Consider the following 23815-nt stretch of genomic DNA (forward strand, 5'->3'; position numbering starts at 1 on the left):
CTGTAAACATAAAAAATAGCTTATATGTTAAGAAACGGCTAGGAAATTATTCAACCGATCAGAAGTTAAAACAAATACAATGGTAAACTAAAAGTGTCCTGTGGGAATTGCAAGCAGCTTTCTCAGCAGAAAAAAGACAGGCAAGCAGGTCAAACACTGGCAAACCATAAGACTGCACAGATGTCCACACAGGGCATATCTTGTTTTTGAAAGCAAGGGTTTGTGTTTTTGTTAAGAAGTTCTACTAACTCTGTTCCTTCAGAACAGTCACTGTTGGGTAACACATTGCAGACCACATGGAAACTTGCTCCACAAATACAGACATTTGTGAATAATAGGGCTCCTCTGTGCCGGGATGCTGTTTCCACACAGGCGTGCTTCACCCTCACTCCTTTCTTTATACTTTCAATCGAGTGGAACGCGTGACGTAACGGGTACCAACCCAACACACCGATGAATCAGTCCATCCACAGTTTATAACTTTACTTGTAAGCGCTCTGGTCATGCCAATGAGTTTCTTTTAGTATTACCGAAGGCGTGAATCAGACAGCGCAGATACCATTTAACAGCTACCAAAGTGGGCTTCCAGTGGCTCCAACCCAGCTAAACACAGTCATTATGTCTGAGTAAGAACCTCTCTATCCCTTTTCTCCAGAAAGCAACTACCTCCTGTGCAGGAAAAACTGGGAGTTCACCGGTTCCCCTCGTGAAAACAAAAAAAAAAGGTTTAGATGATCATAAACGAAACGATGATAATGTTCTTTCAATGACATGGTGAGTCACCTGAGTCACTGGCTTTCAAACACTGTGGTTCGTGTGGGTGAAACCTGGAAGTGCTGCGAAAACAACAAAAAAAGGGGGCAGAACCTCAAGGGAATGCACTGGCAGAAGGAAAATATATCCCTATCAGTTCAGCAGTCAAAATAAAGGAGTATTATGTGCAGTACACAATGAGGCTACTGCCTGCTGGGGAACCTTCAGCCATTTTGAATTTGTTCTCATTATGCCAGCAGGAGAGATGCGAGAGGAAAAAAAAACGTCTTCTTACAACGTGGGTGGGGGTTAGGGGGGGGGGTCTTTACTTTGACTAAACATACTTGGACCTCAAATCCTACGCCCAACCCCCTCCTTTTCTGACTTTGATTAATTGATTCGGCAAAGCACAACAGAACCACCACAGAGAGGGCTCACGGTCGGGCCTACATACCCTTCTGAAGGAAAGGGTGGACAAACAAGGAGGAAAAGGTGAACAAGTCAAGTAGCACATCTGTTGACGGCCTGCAGGGAAAGAGAATGATGAAGCTGTACTCACAGTACTGGATCCTTGTTCTCACAGCTCCTACAGGTACACTGTAGATTTTTTCGAGGTAGTTCTTCACATCACACTTGGTCATTCTGGGTAACAAAGAGGGGAAAAAATGAATGAGCCAGTCCAATACAGAATAGACCCTTTGTTTGCTGTTAATTAAAATGCAAATTTGTCTTAAATTTAGATTTGGAACACAGAAATTTGAAAACTGAAAACAAAATATTGTCCTATACAAAACACGTATACATTTTATTCTTGTTCATACATCTTAAGTGTTACTTTTACTCAATGAAAACTGTGTGCCTCTAATAAATATGCTTTACGTGAAATCTTACTTTAATATCTCTGTGAAAACTAACAGATGGCCTTGAATTTTGAATATTGTCAGCCTGGAAGAATTAAATAGTATACCAAGCACTGTAAAATGGCCACCAAGTGCACTCCTCCTCACCCTGTGTTTATGCCAACTTGAATTGTGCATAGCTCTCTTCCCACAATGAACTAATTTTCATCTATTTTTTTTATTTGAACAAAAAGGGACAAAACTGAGCACAGCGCGGCTGTTCAGCTGAGCAACCTTTTCCGATTCTAATCCATAATTACTTGAAGGCCGAAGCTTCCTAATCAAGTAACGGAAACTTTTGAGGAAAAAAGAAAAACCTTCTGGAAGCAAGCGGGAGGAAAAAATCATGGAATCACTTAATCCAGTAAACAGAATCCATCAAAATGTTCTACGCGCATAAGCTTCTAAAGCACAGTCTCCTTAGAGATGGACAAACAAAACGCAGGGCCAAGCTTCCTTCGTCAGAACCCGGAGCGTTTGTGGTGGGCCGAGATCGTGATGGAGCTCGGCAGCAAGCACGCCATTAGATGTCTGTGTTTTTGTTTAGACAGCGAGTCCTAGAAAGCAGAAATTTAGTCTGGCAGTGAGGAGGATGGGTTACACAATGGAATGCTTTCCAAGTCATTAGAAAGGAAGGCCTGAAGGTGATTAAAGACTGGAGCACTTTTTCAGGAGGCCTGCTCACGTTGGCTGTTTGGATTCCTCTCCGTAACCAGTTTGTAAGGGACTGACGCATTTCTGAGGTTTATTTCTGTAACACCTGGCATTATGCAAAGGAAACTGGAGGTGGAAAATGATACAGTATATAGCCAAAAAAAAAACTTGTGCAGGGAACTTAAAAAATGAATGCATATGTATATTTATGTATAATACACAAACACACAGTACTATACACACATACACACTTGAATTTCATATAGATTTGTATACCCTATGTGTACACAAACTTGTAGACTGAGTGGCATTAAAAACACTGCAACTGTGACCGGTCCCAATTTGTTTAGTTTCAATGCCTTTCTTGTCTTGTGACACATGGTTTGTAAACCATGAAAAAAATCTACAAAATCTCATTTTTACAATCTTTTATTTTGTTGCAGGAAACCTTGAGACTTTCCCTCAAACCCTATACATATGCAAAAGCTCGTATATGGGTTTTCCGTACTCCATTCCTGATGATGCAGATCCCAAAGCCAGCGTGTTTTATAGATCAGCCTAAATAGTTTCTAAAGATGGGAATATGTGCAAGTTATTGATCAAACAGGCAAGTTGTGTGCACAATCTAATTGGTCTATATTAGCTGACAGTTTCTGTTCCGAATGATTTCTGATGTACTTTAACAGATCTACAATTAATTACCTTTAAAGTCTTCAGACACAAGTGATTTAATGGTTACCTATAACTCCTGCAGGAGTAAGGCACGAAAAGCCCATGTTACTCCATAATCAAATAATGGTATTTATTTTTTTTAAAGTACGTAAAAACTAGAATGAAAAATTAGATGAAAACAGACAGCCTAATACTATTGCAATGTATTAATTTTCAGGTCATGTTAAGCCATATACTGGTTGACAAGTTTGGAGTCTGCAGGAAAAGCACTTATAAGCTTATACACAAATAATTTAATTGTTTCTAGCACAACAACCTGTGCAACCTGTGTTTGTAATGGGTTCTGTAATGTTTTCTTTCAAAGCTTCATTTTATAGCTTCTGAATGAAAATCGAAATAAAGAGACTTGTTATACACAAAAAGAACAACAACTGTATTCTGGGGTTAATATTCTGCAGTGTCCCAAGACATTTTACAGATGCTCTGTGTCTTATGCAGGTTAGCAATAAGCTTACAGTACATTTTGGGGACCAGTGCATTGTGTTACACAGGCAGATTGTGTTAGCCTACCATCCTCCATAAAAATACTACCTTCTTTGGTAGTACTACAGAAGACAGCTGGGATAAACAGGCAGAAGCCCCTTGTGAAGAATATGTGTATTTAGCAGACAGACATTATACTTAATTTCACAAAACACCAGCTGTGGCTCTAAAGCAGCCCAAATAGCACCACACACCAGAGGGACTGATCGACAGGGCTCGGCCATGACCTGGCTGTGCACGACCTCTGCTGCGCACATGTACTGTAGGCTGTGCTTGACTGCGCCTTGTACAGGTGTCCTAGTAGACTGTTTCCATACACATTACATGTCAAGAAGGAACTAGAAATGCAAATCTTCCCCACATAATGTAGAATCAGTACCCATGAAACAAACAACATGAGTTTCTAATATCTGTCAGAATGTCAGTGTCAATTTCAGGCTTGTCAGGTGTGTTTCAGGCTTGTCGAGTTTCATTGCATGTCCCAGGATTGTGACCCCAGGACATGCAGTGTTTGCAATAAGCTGATTAAAACTCACAGAGAATGGGCAGTCACTTAAAACTTTTATTTTTTAATGGTAATTCCGTAAACCCATTTACTACATGCACAAAAATAACACTTTTATGCAATATAAACTCTACAGTGACTAATTCTTTTTCCTTTCCCAGTGACAGGATAAATAAGAAATAAATGGCACTTTTCCAGTTTCCATGTATCAGTCTCAGCAATCAAAAATCTGATTTCTTAAACAAAAATGTCAGGCTTTCAAGTCCCCCGTTTAATGCCATATACAGTGAACCCCTGGCCTTTGGCCCAGGCTTTGAATTATCACTGCGATTCATCAACAGCTCCTAAGAGCCTGGTCACGATGGGAGACCTTTAGGGAAAGTCAGCTTGTTGCTGAAAGTGGTGCTGGTGGACCAGTAGGAGGCACTCTCATCTTGACCACAATTTCCAAACCAGCATCTTCGTGTGATGATCATGGACACTGTGCAGTAGGACTGGCCATTCTTTGGATGACATTTTAACAGAGGTCCCACCCAAACTTACTTTTTCTAAAAGCAGGGTTGTTAACCCTAATGTCCTGGCTAAAGTCTATTCTGGGCTTGCACAATATGACCTACCTAACTTTCCTCTTTAATTTAACTGATAAAGCAATTCTTCACTGCTATACACGATCTTTCGTCTAGTGGGGCTCCTGGTGTGTAATGCCTACGGCACATCACCAAGGTGTGTACATCCAGCATGAAGTTCACACTCTGCCATATGTAAAGCTGGGTTCCTTTGGGATACAAATGTGATATAACATGCTATTAGTTATTACATACAGTTTATACTTGTGTTGCCTTGGAGGAAATGTTAAATTATTGAAACAAACTCCTCAGGCACATGGTTTCCAGGCAATGGCAAGGGCAGAGTAAGCAGATATACTTAATACGGGTTCTAAGGGTTCCAAAAGCCCTGGCAAATTCTTGTACAATTTGGCAAAGAACTTGCCATTATATCACCCCTAAGCAGCAGTGAGCGCACACACACACAAAACAAAACATTGTGCAACTTAATCGCACCTGTGTTGGCAACGGCTCTCCTGCACAGGATACAGCTCCACAAGAGGCCTGGAACAGCGCATACTTACGGCTTCAGGGAACACGAACAAAAGGCTGAGCGAACGGACAAAGACTCCCAAGTTGAAAATCAACTTTATATTGCAGTCATGTACTATAGGAGGTAACAAGCTCTTCTAGCACAAACCATACACAAGTGGGCTACGTCTGCGTTTCCGTTTCTCCCCGGTCGATCCCCTCTGTTAATTCCTCTTCATTTCAAGCTCTACTCAGGCATCACAGCTCTTACTAATGAATCCAAGTACTATACAACTGCAAGTGATTTTAAGAAAGCTGTCGTTATGGAAATTGCCAATTAGGAAAAGAGACCCGTCACCAACCCTATCACCTCCACTGGCAGTAAAACCAATAATAGTGTTCAAATATGAACAACAACAACCATGAAATGATAAAAAAAACTTGCTTTGGGAATGCTTCCATTGAATTTGGCTTTACGTAACCTGAGTAATACTGCTGTTCTTAGGGGGATACATAACAATGTATAACAACATTCCAGACCATTCTTCTACAAGACAGACATACAAGTTTTATTAATAACACAAATTCTAATGCTAACACTAACCATATTATAAGATGCACTTTGACTAACGCTGTGCTCACTCGTGCATCTGTTAATGTCTGTTAGGGCTTTGGAACAATAGTTGGAGGGTTATGAATGTTAGAAAATACTACGAACACCTAAAACCGGATTATGCTGGCCATGTGAATCTCAATTCAAAGAAAGAGAGCAGTGCCTCTGGCCAGCTTTAAAAATAGACATAATACATATCCCTGCACTTTACTTCACTGCATCTTGAAAACTGCCTTCTTAATCACTGACATCCAATTCCTGCACTGGAGTGATATATCATATAACATTTAGGATATATCCTACAACACATAGGATTTGTTTGTTGTATCTGATAGAGCACATACATTTTGTTTTCAAAGCTAACTGATGTGTTTTTTCAGGACAACACTTGAAGACTTGAATTTGGAAAGTAACTGTGCAACCAAATGTCTTTCCAAGAACTAAAACACTGGATTGGACTCCACACTGTTCCTCTGATTCAGTGTGTAACAGGATTCATGGTAGCCAGAGTTTGACTGCACTGCGGATCACAGTCAGTAACAAGAGTATACACTCTTTTTAAGGTCACTTTTATACCAAGTCACAAACTATTTGTTAGCCTGGTATATGCATCACAACATGTGCTTTATTACATATTCAAAACACCTGTCTAATTAAAGAGGCTATGAAGAAAAAAGGAAAAACATACACAATCTGTTTTGAGACGCCTCCCACTTGGTCTTAACCAAAAAATGCCACTGAAATTCCATACAGTTAGCAGGAACTGAGGACAGGCTGCAGCTGTCATTAGATGTCTGTGTTTTCGTTTAAGGAAATCCTCCTAGAAAGCACAAATTTAGTCCAGTGATGGCAGGGTTTGGATTCTTGGAAGATAAAAAAGTCATTTTCAAAACCCATTAGTTTGGAGAATACCCACACCATGTCTAGCATGATTACAGTGCCTGCAGGAGATCCATCCAGTCAGGAGGTTTGGAAACAAACTCAAAGGGCATGCCGTTTATAAACAGCAGTTCAGTTCTAGGAATTCTGCAGCGGATGGCTTTCGCATTCGTGGTTTCTGGGTTTAACAGAAACTTAAGCCTTGAAAATGCGAGAACACACTCGTTAATAAATACAAGTGTCGTGTCAGTATAAAACAATAAGTTAGCAGTACACACGTCATATACAGGGGGATACCAGACTAATGTCTAGCTTAAATCTAAACTTCATCCTACTTGCCTCTCATAAATTCTCAGTGCAGACCTTGATTCTACTGGGAAGATGAAAGAAGAGTCTGGTAAACAGAATTAAAACATGAACTGATATTTGGAGCTTGTGAAAAGCTGGTTTTGATTCTATCTGGTCCTAAGATGTGACACAGTGGTTAGTAGTGCTGGGGTCCTGGGTTCCATTCCTGAGCAGGAGTGCTATCTGGGTGGAGTTTGTATGTTCTCCCCACGTTTGCATGAGTTTTCTGCAGGTGCTCTGGTTTCCTTCTCAGAGTCGAAGGACATCCTGGTAGGTTATTTGGCTTCAGGGAAACCTGGCCATAGGTGTGAGTGTGTAAGTATGTGCATGTCTGTGCTTGTGCCTGTCTGCCCTCTGATGGACTGGCATCCTGTCCAGGGTATACCACATGTTGCTTGGCAGGATAAGTTCCAGCTCCCCCAAGACCTTGAACTGGAAGAAGTTAGAAAATTGATAAATAGATAGCCGTAAGATTCCTATTTTTAACCAAGTTGCAATGGGAGGGAACACAAAAAATTAAAGTAGAGGCCCCATGTTTTAAAACATCTCAATGTGGTCCTAAATCAAACGTAATTAATAACTACAGCAATATCCGTCTCTGTGCGCACTTTTCTACACAGTACAAGACTCTTCACGATTAAAAGAAATAACAGATACAAGAGATCTAATTAACTTTAACATATTAAAGGACCCAGTAAATTATAATGTGGCACTTCACTTGATCTAAACCTGCTCAACAATATCTGTCAGTCAGGGTCTGTTTAGGCTTAATGTGAACAAAACAAGGAGGGAGGCTGTTCTACAGGGTGATCCCATCAGTGAGAGGCTTGTCAAGAGGCTGCTATACACATTCTGCACTGTTAATCTTTGGTTTACAAGTGAGTTGCCAACTGAAGATGTTGAACATCCTTGAGAAAAGACAGAAGAGCAATTATTATGGATTGAATGAGGTGCTTCCCTGTATTGGCCTCACATATAGAACTAAAGTCTAAGTCAATCTAAATCAGTCAGGTTTACAGGTGTGGCCAATCTTTAGAAACAGGTGACTTATAATTAATTGGATTGGGTCTCTCCCATACCAAGGCTGGTGAACCCTGCTTTACTAACCAAACTGTCAGACATGCAATATTAACATTATAAAGGAACTTTTGAGTCAGAAGAACAAACGACCGATATGGGAGAGCAAACATTAAGAAAGTAAGGGAAAGTAGTGATTTAAAAATTGTCTTTTTTTACTGATGAACAGTATGGAGTGGTGTAAGAATTACAGCTCAAGTGCTCCTTACTTTTCACAACTTATAACAAATATGATACTGAGTTCAACTGTCTACGGTTCTGTTTTATGCCCTGAGGAGTGATTGTAAACAAAGCAAACCTTGTATTCTTCCCATGTGAAAACTTCTATTAAAACGCTCATTAACAGCTGAACTGCCTGTTTCGCATTAAATCGTCACATTACATTACTTAACAATCAAGGCTTTCTTTTTGTGTCGAGTGAAAAGTCATCAATTATGAAAAACAACACAGGGAGGGGAAAATAAAGAGGTGTAAAAATTTTCTGAGGTTTCAGGGCTTTATCAATCACGCCTGCCATACTAGCGCTATTGTCTCCCAGCACGCCACAGCCGGTAGGACAGGCACACGCTGCACAATCAGAAAAGACACTTGCCGAGTAAATGACACACAATGAAGAAACGCAGACAATCAAACTTACTAAGAACAGCAAAACATGAACATGGATCTGACTTTCAAAATTTTACATTTGTTTTAGGTACTAATGAATGAAAAACAGGGCCATGTGTATGACAGTTACAGCTTCTGGGGCTTAAGAAAAAGTTTAGGTTGCAGCACCCAACATTATTCATCTTCCTTATCTCCGCATGTAATGCACACAGGCACATTCCTGCAAAGAGACGTGAAAAGCAAAAGCACAGGAGGAGGGCAGATTCCTGAGCTGCTCAACAAGCAGAGGCATTTGTTCAGAACATCAGCTGAGACCTATATTCTAGACCTATGATATTCACTCCTTGGACTGGAGGTCAGCAATTCACTTGGTTTTATATGCAATTTAAAACCCCCAGTGAATAACAACTTAACAAAAAAGGTAATATACACCCCTACATACTGTATATAAGCAAATATTTTGTGCCCCTGTGGCTGAAACAAAGACGGAACAAATAAAAATCATAAAAATGTAAAATTAATCACTCAAATCATCTGGTCTCAGCCATTAGATGGTGTTTGTATTCCACCTAGTGGTTATGAGATGTAATTACATATTTAAGCAGTCAAGAAGGGCAACTAATAAACGCCATCTTCAAATGTTAGAAAGAACAAATTTCTAACAAATTAGAAAATTGTAATATCTAGATATATTCTGATATCTTATTTAGTACTGATAAAGGTTTGACATTTAATGTGTTGCTTATACATTCTCAACCTTATTAGCCCTGAACAGAGAAGACTACAAGGGGATCTGATTTAAGTATTTTGGAGAAATACTTCCTCCGAATCAGCAATGAGACATGAACCAAGGGACAGGGAGAAACTGTGTGGAAGTGAAGTTAAAACTGAGAACAGGAGGCACTTTGTTTTACGTAAAGTGTTCTGGGAGTTTGGAACAAGCTACCCAGACATGTTGCTGAAGCAGACTGATCCTTGGATCAGTTAGCTACTAACTCACAAACCACTTAGACGGCTCAAACTGCCTCCTTTCACTAGTGAGCCGTATGCTCTCGTCACAAAAACCAGTTACCACTATTAACTTCAACCTAAAGCAGGCACAGTGGTTAGCATTGCTGCCTTTCAGCTCTCAGACCCCTAGGTTCGATTTGTGTGTTCTCCCCATGTTTGCATGGGTTTCCCTCCACAGCCCAGACATACTGGTGGGTTAATTGGCTTTGGAAAAAGTTGGCCCTGGTGTGAGTGTGTGTTTGCCTCTTTGCCTGGGTGTGCCCTGCGATGGACTGGCGTTCCATCCGGGATGTACCCTTCCCTGCGCCCGCTACTGGCCAGGCCAGGCTCCGGCTCCCCCGCGACCCCGTATTGGATAAAGCGGTAGCAGATGGATGGATGGATGGATGGATGGATGGATGAAGAGAGCACTTACTCCATAGGGATTCTGAACTGCACGGTATCAGGCGGCTGTTCTTTGCCAGGCCTCACCAGGGTCATGAAGAAATTGGTTCGAAATATCCTCAGCTGGGGGTTCCCGATCTGGTAGAGGGGATAGCTGCAAATAAAGAAAACAACCTCCAGCTCACCCCACACTTAGTACACCACTGTGGGCACACTCCCTGCTCCAGGGCAAAGGAGTACATGTGGCATGTGAACAGGCACCTGGGACACCCTTGAACGCAAACACTGACAGAGAGTGTTTCGTTCATATTTAGCTCAATTTCAATACTGATCATGTCCAAAGTAATGTAACTAAGATGTTTTGGGCCAGGTGCTGGAAGCCAGGTGTGTCTGCTTGTTTTTGTACCACTTTAATCTTAAAACAACCCAACTCACTTTACAGGCTTAACTGTCAATTTCAACTGTCAGTTAGTCTGCTTTCCCAGCTCCTCAGGTGTCTAATATCAAAAGTTGGGATCCTCGTTCCTTATTTTACAAGTTCTCTATCCTTTGTATTTCGATTCTATCTTCCTAAAGACTAAACCCCACCAGGAAAGTCTTAAATGAGCGATTTCCCATGATAACCCGAAACATCATCCTGCATCTTTCGGCTCGAATCGGTTTCAAGTACATCAACTGCACCGTTTTTGAACCTACTGACAGAAAAATAAGTTTAAGTAGCACCATCCCAAGCTGTGACCTTAATAGACATGATTTAAGAATATCCATATAAAACCGTTTAAAATCTATCTCAATAGTAGCCATTGCCTCCCAGTATATTACAGAACGTCTCTGCACTATACTATTATTCGGACGTTCAGCATGCTGAAGATTGTGCACTATATATTTTCGCTAAACGCAATGATACAGTGAAATATCTCAAGGAAGAACATTCAACGTATCACAACACGGAATCAGGGTAACATCGTCGCCTATGTTTACAAATAGCTTCTGCAACAATTTAAAAAAAACTTACATAACTCTCCTCGCCATGTTCAACTTATAAACACTCCAATTCAGAAAGTCCTGTTTATTTCTCCTTCTCACATGGGGGAATGTCACTATTTCCGGTTCCTCCACTTCGCCTGAAGGTCAAGAAGAGTCAAGAGAACAGAGGAAATCAGAGGCGCACAATATCGAAGAGATTATATTCCAGCGCCCCCTGGTGCCTAGCAAACATTTTAAAACGAAATATCGAAGCGAAGATCATGTTTAAGACATCGTATCTACTGTACAGTAATTTCAATTTTAGAATGTAATTAAGTGTTGTTAAAGAACAGTACATACAGTCCTAATTAAAATATTCTTTAAGATCACAAAGTCTCTTGATCAAATACCTCACGCGATTAGGTTTTTCAGGACGGTACAATTAATCAGAATAAAATCAGAAATTATTTGACAATAACAGTTAAGAATATGAGGGAGATTTATGAAAGCCAACCAGATTTAACTGCAACAGGTTTAACTTTGAAAGATTCCATAGGGCCCAGCTTCACTCTGTGGCTTGGTTAGTTAATATTAATGATAATTTTCCGTGTAATAATCATTTTCTCGGTCCAATGCAAAAGATTTTTTACACTTTTTCAGGTCCATGCGTTCTGCCTACTTGAACGTAATGTGAAGTTTCAATTGAATACCTTTAAATTTTTGAAAGTTTCCTCCGAGTATAGAAATAATAACTTTCTAAAAATTTGTCCTAATAACTCATCTGTTTAAGCTCTGGAACAAGTCTTTTCATTTAGGTCAGGGGAGATAAACCCTCCAATCAAATTACTCTTACAGTCCACCTTAAATCACCTGCTAGTTAAAGATTAGGAGAACTTGTTTAAGCAATTAAGCATTTAAAGATTTAATGAAGGAAACACTGGTCTTTGTGGGCAAAGACATACTGTATTTTGATTTATGTTCCAAATGAGTTAAGGTGTTCCAGAAATGATTGACTTCAAGGCTGCTTATAAAACCTTCTAGACTGGGACTCTCAAAGACCAGGATAGGAGATCCTGGAGAGCCATTACTTCACACATTATTGTATTCGCACATTCGTAAATTGAGTTTGCTGCGCATCGTATATTCTGTCAAAGACTTCCTTAAAACCCATCACAATACATATGGAAGATTAAAACATGACTCAGAAGCACCTGTCTCACCCTTTTCTGGGGAAGAAGGCTTGTATGTCACTGTAACTCATTAGCTTTGAACTCTTGGAAGATGTTTTCAACCTGTCTACTATACTTCCCAGGATCAGAGAAAGAACCTGGTGTTGCTCCATATTTTGCCAAAATGTTGGCAGAATAAAAATAATCGTAAGCATATCAACAGTATTCCAACAACTCTGCTGTACTGTATATGTCACGGGTGTTAGAAAGGCATGCCGTGGAATGGCCAGGAGAGCAATAAAGACCCTATGCATAGCGGCAAAACAAGGGCTTGCCCAGGCTCAGGAGGTCAGACAATGCTGGGTAGAACCCTATGCCCTCAGGCCGCGGAGGAAACGACCTGGTGCTAGACAGGTCTGAAGACATCTGAACCCTAAATGCTGAGCAAGCAGGAAAGGGTGACCCGGAAATATATAGGAAGGACAAGCAAAGCACAGGGAAACTAAGAACAGGACAGAGTAGGAGCGCCCTCTAGATGTAGAGGGCGTCACAGTACCCCCCCCATTGCAGCTCCTGACGCCCCAAAAAACAAATGAGCTGCACAGCACTGGGGGGAGGAAAAACCTCATTTAACTGAAAGGAAACCTCCTCCAGGGTAAAAACCTTTATTGAGTAGAGGAAGGGAGAGCCGGGCAGGGCACCAGGGGAGCGAGACAAAAAAAAAAAAAACAGACAAAACCTGTAAACAGCACGCACAACAAAAATAAACCTGGGAGACCAGGGCAACAGACCACACAAGAAAGACTCACAACAGATATTAACCAAGAGTCCAGGGAAACGGGTCACATAGACCAGGGAACAGGGAAACCAGGAAGTGAGAAAATCAAACACCAAGAGTAAAAAAAGTAACAACAAAAAACCTGGGGAAAAAAAAATAGAAAAACACTGCACATGGCAAAAAAAAAAGTTCAACATTCTGTCACAGATGTCGGGAGCGACTTCCCGTGGAAAGCCAGGTATTCGAACATGGATGTCGGGAAGGCATACCGCTGTATGACCTGCTCACAGGCATGGATGTCGGGAGTGGCATCCCATGATTAGAATAGAATAGGAGCCACGGACTCCCAGAGGTTTCCTTTCAGTTAAATGAGGTTTTTCCTCCCCCCACTGCTGTGCAGCTCATTTGTTTTTTTGGGTGTCAGGAGCCAATCGTGAAGGGGGGGGGGGGGTGTACTGTCATTAGAATTAATAAGAATCCTAATTTGATTAGAATAATGAAAAAAAGGCCCAAAGCGATGCAGGGGAACAAAAAACGCCGCTCGCAGGGTCAAGGTATGGCTCAGCATTCTGTCACGGATGTTGGAAAGACATGGCCAGGAGAGCAATAAAGACCCTATGCGTAGCGCCAAAGCGAAGGTTTGCCCGGGCTCAGGAAGTCAGACGAAGTCGGGTAGAAACATTTGCCTTCAAGCCGCAGAGGAGATGGCCTGGTGCTAGGCGGGTCTCAAGACATCCAAACCCTCAATGCTGTGCGAGCAGGAAAGGGCGACCCGGAAATATACAGGCACACACAAAGACAAACCGGAATGACAAGCAAAGCACAGGGAATTTATGAACAGGACAGAGTTGGAGCGCCCCCTAGCTGAAGAGGGCGAGACAGTACGTCCCCCTAATAATAATTTAGTGTTTCACAGTTTTGGCATATGACATTTTTTATTACACATTGTGAGCATTTTACAGAGTGTGCAATGAATATTTAATTGTCAAAAAAGAAATGATCTATAAAAAATAAGATTTAAAATTATTAGAATCTCCACCGTACAGTACCACACAGCATGTTTTATTTTTTTACAGACGCAGCATTTTGACCTTTCTCCAAAGCAAAGCTTAAATATTATACTGTATAATACATTTTATGAGTCATTTTGACACATTAATCTCACTTTTCTGTGACAATAAAATCAAATAAGAACATCTTAAGATTTGTCCACTAAAATATATTTCTCAATATGCCAGGTTTGCAATTCAGAAAGTAAACGTAGAAAAACTAACTTTTCTAATTGGCAGCTCCTTTTTTAATTCTTTACTTCATCTTACATAATCACAAATTCACCATGATGCAGAACTTTCCCATGGTCTGGAAAACTACAATACATTCATAAGTCACAAAAATTCTGACAGATGATCAATCAAATACTCTTCAGTTGTGGGTTTGTATAAGAGTGCTAAATTGAGTATTTTTTAAGTTTAAACTCAAAAAACAACCTTTGCGGAAGTAACAGGATAATGCAACATGGGCCTGGAAATAATTGAAAGAGTGAGGTGTTTCATTGCCATTTTGAGCGCAGCAGCATCAGTGCACAGAGAAGCAGACACATCAAACACATCAAAATGCAAATGGAGGAAAAGTCAGTGTGTTGGGCAATGCACTATCCCAGGATGTTGAGTGCATCCGTGAGAACACGCAGTTCATCCCTCGCAGATTCCAGCCCGCTCTTGATTTTCAGGGGATTGTCCAAAACCTCTATGCTGTAGGTGTATGGGTCAAACCTCACAGAAAATGGTCTCTTAATGCCTGCCACGTAAGCCCTGTAAGATAGTGGTTGTAAATTTACTGGTAATGTCAAAACAGTGGTTTAAGAAGCTGGAGATTAAGAACAGTTAAATCAATAACTGATGAGACTGCTCAATAACTGATCAGTATCTTATTAAAATCATCAGGAGGGTTGGATAGACCAAGAACCTGAGGAGCCTGCCTGCAGAAGGAGACGTAGCGAGTGGTGATAACTCAGCGCCATTACCTGAGCTTCTCCTTGGCATCTGCAAAGCTCTCTGACACAAAGTACACTGGCTGGTACATCTGGTCCTGGTAGGGTTGGATGGCGGCAGCTTCTGGATCAAACTCTCTGAGCTCAGGCTCACTGGACAGAGAGTGCTGGCCAAGAGAGATGAGCAGAAAAATCGTCACCTCAACCAAGAAGGCCACCACCTCACGTGGGCACATTGCTATCGCCAGAAGACTGTTTGACGAACCTCAGAAAGTCACATCCAGCTTTTGTTTTATTAATTAATTTGGTACAGTATGCACCATGGTAAAGTCATCAAGGGACCGAGATGGGGCTTCATGGGGTGGCAATCTCAACTACAGTAGCACAAGTTGAGTGCTGTGGTCAGCCTGGGGAACTAGCCGACTGTGACTGAATTCCCCAAGCAATGGCGTACAATTGCCTGAGAGCTGCTGAGGGTGTGTTGGGATGAGTCAGCCAGGCTGTCAGCAGGGTCTCCTGCTGCCTGTGATATCCGAAAAGACGAGTGGCCCAAGGGTGGAAGGATGGGGGGAGTCAAGATGTAAAAAACTCACAACTGGTTTTACCAGTTGGCTGTTATAAAATAAGGATTGGAAATTTCATATTTGTTAAAAAATAATTGTAATACTCTATAAAATCTGTTAATGCCAGGTGGGGGTAAAGATACATAAAGACTTTTGAAGTGTCAGACATGCTCTGTCGTCACAGTTTTCAATCCCTGGCACTCACCACAAGCTCTCCATATGATGACAGCAGTCCTGCTCCGTAGGCCTTGATGACCCCCCCCTGCTTGCAGAGTCCAAACTCCACAGTGAACCAGTACAGCTGCAAATGGAGATTTCAGACACACTAGGAACTCAAACTATACGCAGTATAACAAAATATGATATGATATATAAATTCCTTTTAAATATTTTTGATTGTGTTGCTAGATTATATTGTAGTTTAAAAACTACAGGCATGTCTGTGTTAAAATTAATAGTTGAGGTCTTATGCCTGAAAAAATAGTCTATTCTTGTTTTTTGTACTAATTACATGTATAAATTAAATGGTAAACACTGAGAAGGCATGCATTACTATTACCATGAAATGCATTTTCTAAAAATCTGAACTATACAACACTATTAATTTTAAGTAGTCTAAATAGTAATAAATTCTACTTAGTATCAAGCAGAGTCTTGTCTATGGTCTTCTCACTTTACTGTATAAAATATAGTTACAATCCTCAGTTCATAACATGTTTGTAACATGGCTAATATATTGGAGAACTACGTCCTACACAGCAGAAACATGCATGCACAGTACACCTACTGTAGAAAGCTTTTCTATGTCTTCCTCTGAAGCTCCCAAAGACGCAAGGCCAATGTTCTGAAACACAGAAGATCCAGTTTAGCTCCTCAACTGAGGTATTACCATTTTGTTGGAGGGGCACATCCATCAAACAGAGTAATGCAACTATTCAGATATTGCACATTCTTATGAGAAAGTGCCATTAAATAAGTAATTTCCTCCTAAAGATGAATTGCACCTAAAATGTAATGCATACTCAGGTAAATGTGATCCAGAGAGAGAGAAGGCTGATGTCACATATGTGACCAATCACACAGGGAAAACATTACCTGAGAAAACTGGGCGAATGTCTTGTCAGCTAGCATGGGGACATGGCCAAGAAGCTCATGTACGCAGTCTCTGCAAGGACATGAGATACAGGCTGACCACCTGACATTTGACTTGTACAAACTAGGAACAGCAAATCAGCTCCACACACTGCTAGTAACTGTGTGTGATGGGACCAGGATCTCAGAAATGCAACATTATATAAATTAGCTCTGTCAAATTAAATACATACAAAATAGCGCACTGGTCAAACTCCAGTAAGTGTTGGGTGTAGGATATATTGTTTCCCATTCTACTTCAAGTTCCAGGTAACTGAATTTAATTAATTACTCAGTCAATTGGAAATAGATGAAAAAAATGATGTGGATGAATTCTAGGATTCACCTGACAGACTAGAAAGTGCACCAAACATAAAAGTACAGTAGTTACAGGAGCTGTCAAACAATTGGACAGAATAAGGAACCTTGTATGGGGGAACTGAAATCAGACCACTGAGGCCCTCTGGGACCCCAGTTTGATACCCTTGCATGGCATGATGCCTTTATGCTGAGTAAAGGCAGAAGCTCAAGCAGACTTCCAGGAAACTCACGGCTCTGGGGAATGCATGGGGGAGGAGGCATGGCGGATATACTGTGTGCACTGGAACACTCTGAATGCCAGGCTGGCCAGGAAGTCCCGGGCTGAGAGGAGACCTGCCACTGGACGAAGCTGGAACCCAGTCTTCTCTACAAAGAAGCAGGAAGCAATCCTTTAAAACCCCCCCATGTGGCTTTCCCATCAACCACCGCAGTGGAGGGGCAATGAAGGGGCAATGAAGGGCTCACAGTGGTGGGGTAAACCATGATGTAGTGGTTTGAGCATTTACAGCTGTCAGGAGCAGGGGGCGCTTTTGCAAAATGGACAAGGGAAGCAGAAAAGCTCATGACTCACTCCTGTCAACACAACCTCACTGAAATCAAGGCAACAAACCATAAAATGTCCACTGCTCTATATTGGCTTACATGCAGAAATTGGAAGTGTACAAAAGGACTGTCCAATGGAACTCTTGTTTGCTTTCCCCATAGAACATATGCTGGCTGGGTTCTATCTCTTTCATGTTATTCTACACCTGCAAGAAAAGCCTCTGCATAGAGTTTAGAAGGTCAGGAGAGTAGGGGAATCTAAAAATCTAAAATTAAAAATCTTGTCAGGGAAATTTAAAAAGATGGAGTGGCAGAACATAATGCCAAAATTGAAATAATTTAAAATTAAGAGAAGATATATCAAATAAGACAGATCCAAACCACTGCTGCATATTCAGAAGAGTATTTGTCATAAATGGGAAGACGTTGATCCCCGATTCGTCTCTTATCTTTTTGACTCATTTTGCTGTGATGACATGTTAAGAGCGCACCTTCAGAAACCTTGACACTTACTTATCAAACTTACTCAACACTTAAACCATCTGACACTTACAGTATGAGCTGATGATTTATTATGTCTGGACATTGCTTACAGTAGATTCAGAATCTTAATAAGTATTTTGTTCAAAAAGCAATCAATAGTGGATTGTTTGGGGTAGAAAATGATTTTTGAGCAGACCATAGAGACTCCAAAACTCTTGCTAGAGCTACACTTCCCACTATCTTCACTGTAACAGAACCCTGAATGGCACAGCAGAGTAAAGTTTATTGTTGAAGCCAAGAGGTATGGAAAGTGGGGTAGTGTACCTTTGAGGAAACGCGACACATCCTCCAGCTGTGGAATGTTGTTCTCATTGTAGCCACAGTGTCTCTCCAGCAGCCTGAAGGCCTCCAGGTGTTCACTGCAGGCATGTGTGGAGTAAAGGTTCCGGAGAGTGGAGTACACTTCCTTCCTGCAGAAACCAAAAGACGGAAAACTTCATCCCTTCACGGTTTTCCGTAAGAATTATTGGGAATATCTAAAAATGTTCAAGTACAATATTTTGGTACCTGAATTCTGCCACAACAAAATGTCTACTAATAATCTCAGGAAAGCAATAGGCTACACACCCTACACCGGAGGAAAAACAGTCATTTCTAAAGTCAAAGTTACTTTTTCCATGGTTTTAATTAAGAAGAATTTTGAGAGAATGAGATGTACACACCATGTGCCGATTTCTTCCTCTGTGTACTCTATCCTGGGTATGAGGTCACCGCTGTAAAAGATTAAAAAACTTGAAGCTTAATTTTATTTATAATGATGTACAGCAGATGCCAATATGATCTCAACTGATGAGCTCTTGATTTCTTATTAGTAAAAAATTAAGGTAACCCCAGGCCACCACATTTGTTATTACAAGTCTATTACAAGCAACATTACTCTCATACCTCTTCAGTGTGCCACCTTCTACTGTATATAAGATGAATTCAATAGAATAGCAAAGGATATGTATGACTATAAATAACATGTTACATGTTAATAATAAGTAATACTACACTCTATGTTTTGTTTTATTCTTGTGAAAATGAAACGTTGAACCTTTTCAAAGGGTGCACATACAATTGTATTGTCCACCAAGACATTTGCAATTTCCCTGCCCACCAAGAAGATGACACAGAGCCTTTTGTTCTTTATATGTCAGAAGGAAATGTGGAATTGCTGTTTCTCTGTGCAGCCCATACAGTTCCTAGTTCAGCAAAGACACTAAAATAGCTTGCTGAGCCCACCCTCACTGTGCAGAAACATTTATGTTTAAAAGCATGCAACAGTTGCTTACTGCTTGTAATTGAAGGCAATTTCTCCAATCGCTTTTCTGCGCTGCCTGTATATGGGATCTGAGTATCCCTAAATAAAAGACCAAGAGTAGTGGTTCAAGGTCATTATGATCAGGATATTAATAAGGTTGGCATAAACAAAACAGCAGCAGCAGCATCTTCTCATAGTTACAGTACGTTCCGATTTTTAGTCAAGTATTGAGTTCATATTCATTTGTATTAGAACCACAAACACACAGTATTTCTTTACAACTAGCAAACAGTCCACTATCATTTTACTCACCGGATGGTCTTGATCAAGATCAGGATCAAATTTTGTTACCAAATGATGGCATTTGTCCAGTTCTGCGATTTTCTTCGGGAACCAGTGAACTGAACAGAAGGAAAAAGTCAAAATACATAGCTTATCTGCATCCTACACATACATGGCGAAGACAGCAGGGACAGGGAAGTTGATAGCTCTGATGGCCTGAACTACATTCCCCAGAAAGTTTCGGGGGAAGAGTTTGGGGAAGACGACCTCAGAACAGGAGGTTCCTGAATGGAGCTGGGGGTCTAGGTGATGTCAGATCCTCTCTGGGAAGCTGAAGCATCCTGAGTAGACCTGGAGATTCTTTATGATGTTGAGTTCTTAAGTCAGGGAAAAGATTTGAGTTGAAGCTGGGAAGCAGCTTAGCTTCCCAGTGATATTGGTAGAGAGGGACCTGAAGTGAGTTATCAAGACGCTCAAAGAGAAGCTAGGCTTTGTTGTGGATTTGTTTTGATTCGAGGAGGATTAGTAGAATAAATATTGTAAACAAAAGAGGTCTTGTTTTGTATGTTACATCAACTGTCTGTTTGTCTGTTTTCCTGGGACTCTTCCTGTAAAAAGATTGTTTTTTACTATGTTCCAAGTCCCTGGGGTTGGTAACATATTGTATACAGTACTGTATTCATAGCTTTCAGTGTCACGGAAGAGAAAAGGCTTCTCACATTTCTCCTCTTTGGTTGTTCTGACCTCTTCCGATATCCTTTTTACGGAGCTGATGAGCGTGCTGAGGTCTGACAGGTGCACCTCGCAGCGGACAAAGTATTCCAGCTCTCCCAGAGCGTCTTTAGGTTTTCTGCTGGGTCTGGTCTCGAGGTGATGAATTTTTGCTTCGAACGTCTGTCACACAAAAAAAAGGAGACTAGATAATAACTGCTGAGCAATACAGAAGCAGCGAGGGAGAGATCCCAGAGTGATTTATTTGTTTAGATGCATCTTAACCCTCATTGTTTCTATGTTTTCTTTTGTATATTTTGTTATATATTACATATTCTTATGAGAAAAGCAATGCTCACGTATACATCGTTTTAAATAACGCGCACAGTCGAGACTGAAAGGGATTTTCTCAGATTAAAACCTGAAGGAAGTATGTGCTGTGATACTTGATAACAGGTATTTTTCCAAAGGCAAAGGAGCATGTGCGTTTGTTGTTTTTGATCAACATCAAATGTCAATGGCAACATCTTGCCCTCTGCGCTCTCCGTGGTGCTGAAACTTCATTTAAAAGTGAAGATGCGCCTCTGGTTCAGATAAATTCACACACATATAAAAAATAATAATAACATCGCACTGATTTCTTATGTGAGTTTGCAATTGACAGTTCAAAGTACTTTATATATTGAAAAGGTTAAATACATTTTCTGATTTGCCGCACATACAGGACAAACAATGCATTTCGCTACAAAACGCATCCTAAACAAATATTTCTGCAGTTTATAATACTTTTAAATGAGCACACATTTAATCCAGAAGCTAATAAACAGCCGAACAATGCTTTCAAGCAAACGTGGAAGTACAAACGTTTTGTTTCACTTCCCTTAAAAAGCTGAAGAAAAAACGCAGTTTCAAGTTTTAATTCAATTTAGCCCATGTTCTAATTTATTCCAACACCACTTCTTGTTCTGTGGGCCAGGAAAATTGATTTATTCGCAATAATTTGACAGTATAGATTGAATTAACTGAATGGTAACAACATCTGATCCATGGCTGTCTGCGAAATGTCCCCGAAGCAACGGTTTTAACATAGAAATGCTATTATTCCATTGTCTAGTTTTATACCCTGTACTCCTGGAGAGGATAAAAATTGGATAAAGAAAAGAGCAGCATTAATCTTTTCATCTCTGTAAGAGGAATATTTTTATCCCCCATTCTTCTTATTATTTACTTCCTCGGTGCATTGAAGTTGGATCAGTTCCGTCAAATGTTTCTTGGCGTTTCCAACCTTTAAAATCTTAGTTGCAATAATTTTGATCAACACCATCGAATTAACACGATTTCGTCTTGTACAGCATAAGCAAGTGTAACAATTATGTCCATAACATTCTAACTTACAGCATTTAAACAACCGTCCTTCGAGATATAGCAAAAGGGTCAGTCTAAATGTAACTGCGAAATGATTTGTAACGAAACACAAAGCGACAGACAATAGTCGTTTACGTTTTATTCAATAAAAATTAAAACGAGCGTAACACAGCTGCACAGGTGCCTTTGCAATTTTTTTTAAAAGATCTATACATCGTCGGGTTTCAGAATGTACTCGGAAAGTTCCTTAGGTTTTCAGAATGTTATTGATTTGCACACATAACGAGGTGTTGCCGAAACAAAAAAGATTGCAGTGCACCCGATCTGTTGAATTTTCATCTTAACCTCACACACACAAAAAAAGGGCATAACTGCATTGTCATGTTTCTGTGTAAGACATGCGCACATGCTGTATACTGTATTCAAAATAAACGCATATACACTGGAGATATTCGTGAGAAAGATAACCACAGCTGTATTTAGATTACGGGTGACTTCTTGTTCTTACCTCGAAAACCTTCAATGCGCGGGACAAGGCGGGAATTTTGGAATTCCTGAGGGTGAAGAACAAGTTCAGCATGGCTTTGCCATCCTCTTCCTCGAACACGATTTGGTCGCCGGAGTCCGACGACTCCGCGGCGGCGGTTGCGGCGGCTTCTCGCTCTTTCCTCGCATCTTCTATCAGGCTCTGCCGCCTGCCCACGAACTTGGGAGACTTTGAGACAAACACCGAAATAATCACGCACGCTGAGAGTTAGGAACCAAGCGCGGGGAGCGGGGGGAGTCGGGGCGTGCAGTTCAGTACACTGCACATTCAAAGCCGAGCGACAGCACTCACCTGCGAGGCTTAAGCGGGCTTAAGCAATCCTACCGCGAACTGTGCGAATTGCACACATTTCACAAGTCTCAGAGCCGTTTCTAAGAAGCTAGGATGGACTGCACGGAGCTACTGTACAGTATCTGCTTTACACGCTGAGCTTTGGTCATATCACATAGTTGCGCACACAATAGTCACATTGAACCAACACATACAGTAGGTTAGAAATTCATGACCAGAGTTCCTTACATTAAATGTGGTGGGCTGGAAAGTTAAACACGCCAAATTAATCGTTGAACGAATCTGTTCTACAAGCCAAATGTATTATAATCTGTAAAATATCACTTTCCAAAATGCAATTAATAATTAAAAGCTTTGATGATACCTATCATATATAGCGCACACACTAACATTCCAGACGTCCCCTTTGCCCCAGTATTGAGTACTTTAGTATAGAGCATTAATATAGTACAGAGTACTATATAGAAAGCCTAAACTTGAAGAAAACTGCCTAAACGCACAGTGACATTAACAAACCAGCTACTTTCTTAGAAACACTAAGTAAATATAACACCCAGAATAATTAGTTATTTAATTCCGTTTTGGCGTGGAAAAGGATGCAGGTCCAATCATTTGCTTTTGGGTCGGCGAAGGTGTCAAATTCTTACCGTCACGGATTCCACCTGTTTTGAGTCGAGTTCAGAGGCTGCCCTGCGGAAGCTTTTCGTTGAAGAAGTGGAGCTGTTGGAAATGGGCATCGCTAGTCTTTATGCTGGCAGTTCCCGGGCAGCAGTGCTTCCACACTAACTCTTCTTGCGTGCGCTCCGACCCTCTCCCATATTTATAGAGGTCATTTCTTTTTCCTGACGTCAATCCCCTCGATTTCCTTATCAACCAGCACAGCCTCTGTCACTCCTATTCCATTTAATTTAATTCATTCAATAGTTCGGGGACAAATATTATTTCCACCTTTTTTTTTCCCAGTTACATCAGGAGCTGTGCTTAACCAGGTCCAAATTTCAACATCTGCCCGCAGCAGAGTACCTGTGTTTGCTTCTCAAACGCGACCACGTTCACGAAAGGTCTTTAAGGCATGAAGCATGTGTGAGCTGAAGAATAAGGAATCCTTTTTCTAAAATTAGGTTTTACACGATTTACATTAAACATTTAACACTATGAGAGGGATGATGACTGAAAGTAAATGTACGTGTGAACAACGGATCTGAATGTAAGGAGTGCACAAGGTATACTGTTAACAAACATGACAAGCGTTTTCATGGTTATCTAATTAGAATGGTTCTACTGGACCTCATAAGGGGTCCAAAGGAAGCTGCATGAAACACATCCCTTCAAGGGCAGGAGTGGAGGGGGTC

At 40.8% G+C, this 23815-nt stretch overlaps 2 protein-coding genes across 3 annotated transcripts in view; both read right to left on the minus strand.

Moving 5' to 3' along the window:
- Positions 1–11163, minus strand: part of mrpl23 (mitochondrial ribosomal protein L23) — a 28295-nt gene extending 17132 nt beyond the window's left edge. The window contains exons 1-3 of the mRNA XM_088610978.1: positions 11036–11163; positions 10052–10174; positions 1313–1395 (exon numbers count right to left, since the gene is read on the minus strand). Of these exons, the coding sequence (XP_088467104.1) occupies positions 1313–1395; positions 10052–10174; positions 11036–11052 (223 nt within the window). The 5' untranslated portion in view covers positions 11053–11163. The remainder of the gene's footprint in view (positions 1–1312; positions 1396–10051; positions 10175–11035) is intronic.
- A 2686-nt stretch (positions 11164–13849) lies between these two features.
- th (tyrosine hydroxylase) lies at positions 13850–23600 on the minus strand. 2 transcript variants are annotated; one of them, XM_088611419.1, is made up of 13 exons: positions 23111–23581; positions 22134–22340; positions 20269–20443; positions 19580–19668; positions 19299–19366; positions 18687–18737; positions 18289–18434; positions 17169–17304; positions 16582–16651; positions 16274–16330; positions 15692–15787; positions 14957–15090; positions 13850–14744 (listed from the first exon to the last, which is right to left on the minus strand). In XM_088611419.1, the coding sequence occupies exons 1-13, from the start codon at positions 23198–23200 to the stop codon at positions 14585–14587; spliced, it is 1479 nt and encodes a 492-aa protein (XP_088467545.1). In that variant the 5' UTR covers positions 23201–23581; the 3' UTR covers positions 13850–14584. The 2 variants fall into 2 exon arrangements, with proteins under 2 accessions (XP_088467545.1, XP_088467546.1); XM_088611420.1 differs by lacking the exon at positions 14957–15090 and having other exon boundaries at positions 14592–14744; positions 23111–23600.
- Between the last annotated feature and the right edge of the window lie 215 nt (positions 23601–23815).

The sequence above is a fragment of the Lepisosteus platostomus genome, chromosome 18 (assembly GCF_059453375.1).
Source record: "Lepisosteus platostomus isolate fLepPlt1 chromosome 18, fLepPlt1.hap1, whole genome shotgun sequence".
NCBI lineage: Eukaryota > Metazoa > Chordata > Actinopteri > Semionotiformes > Lepisosteidae > Lepisosteus > Lepisosteus platostomus.